This window comes from Rhagoletis pomonella, unplaced genomic scaffold, assembly GCF_013731165.1.
Source record: "Rhagoletis pomonella isolate Grant_MI unplaced genomic scaffold, Rhpom_1.0 Rhpom_scaffold_00009, whole genome shotgun sequence".
NCBI lineage: Eukaryota > Metazoa > Arthropoda > Insecta > Diptera > Tephritidae > Rhagoletis > Rhagoletis pomonella.
This window is the reverse complement of record NW_023458563.1, coordinates 18,135,479-18,136,345: the sequence shown is the minus strand read 5'-3', so window position 1 is coordinate 18,136,345 and position 867 is coordinate 18,135,479. Positions and strand designations below refer to the sequence as shown.

Here is an 867-nt window from a genome sequence, read left to right as displayed (position 1 = left end):
ATGGCTAATAAATTAAACGTGGAAGAGCATCTAAACGTAAAAAGTCTGCAGAAGTTTGTGGTCTTACTGCCTAAATCGGACTTCAATAGTAAGTAAACTGGACAAGAAGGACTTGTCTAGATTTGCTGCGGTTTTCACAGGCCATTGGACCATAAGCACTCTCGCGACTAGGATGGGACTGGACTAAAACGTTACCTGACCCTGCCACTAGACAAGTTTTCTCCGTACAAAGTTCCGATCAAAACTGATGAAAACCGACCAAATTCCGTATGCAAGGTTCCCTCCACTTTGTGTGACAATATCAAGGTGCACGCCACAAACTGGAGGAGAAGCGCGGCCAAACACTAACATATGTGTAAGCGCCAATCTATTATTATTACTTTCAATCCAGCTCTTATAATTTATTAAACACAAATCAAAAGTTAGTCGTCACTCGTGTTAAAATTTCGGCAAAAGGGAGACTGAGCAGTGCTGATTTATTGAAATGTATGCGAAAGTTCTTAAAATAATTAATTTTTTAGGATATCATTAGAAATTAAATGGATTGTAGTTTGCGAAATGAAATTACAAGGAAATTTAGAGAGATTTGGAAAATAAATGGAATTATGGTAATTTCGGAAGCGCTCCTTTAATTCTAGTCTAGGGATGCCAAGGGTAATGAGTATAGTATTTTACAATATTTTCGATATATTTTAATATATTTATAACAACTTTTTCGCTTTCATGAATCTTCCAAGGATTATTATTATTACTATTATTATTATTATTATTAGTATTATTATTATTATTATTTATTTTTTTTTTTTTTCTTTTTTTAGGTGAGGGAAATGCTTTATGCACTGGCCGGGGGCGCTAGTCTCTATACTA

At 34.5% G+C, this 867-nt stretch overlaps 1 protein-coding gene across 1 annotated transcript in view; it reads left to right on the top strand.

Moving 5' to 3' along the window:
• The window catches only part of LOC118745429, an 87,818-nt gene continuing 86,951 nt past the window's right edge, over positions 1–867 (top strand). Inside the window, exon 1 of the mRNA XM_036478882.1 lies at positions 1–36. Within this exon, the coding sequence (XP_036334775.1) occupies positions 1–36 (36 nt within the window). The remainder of the gene's footprint in view (positions 37–867) is intronic.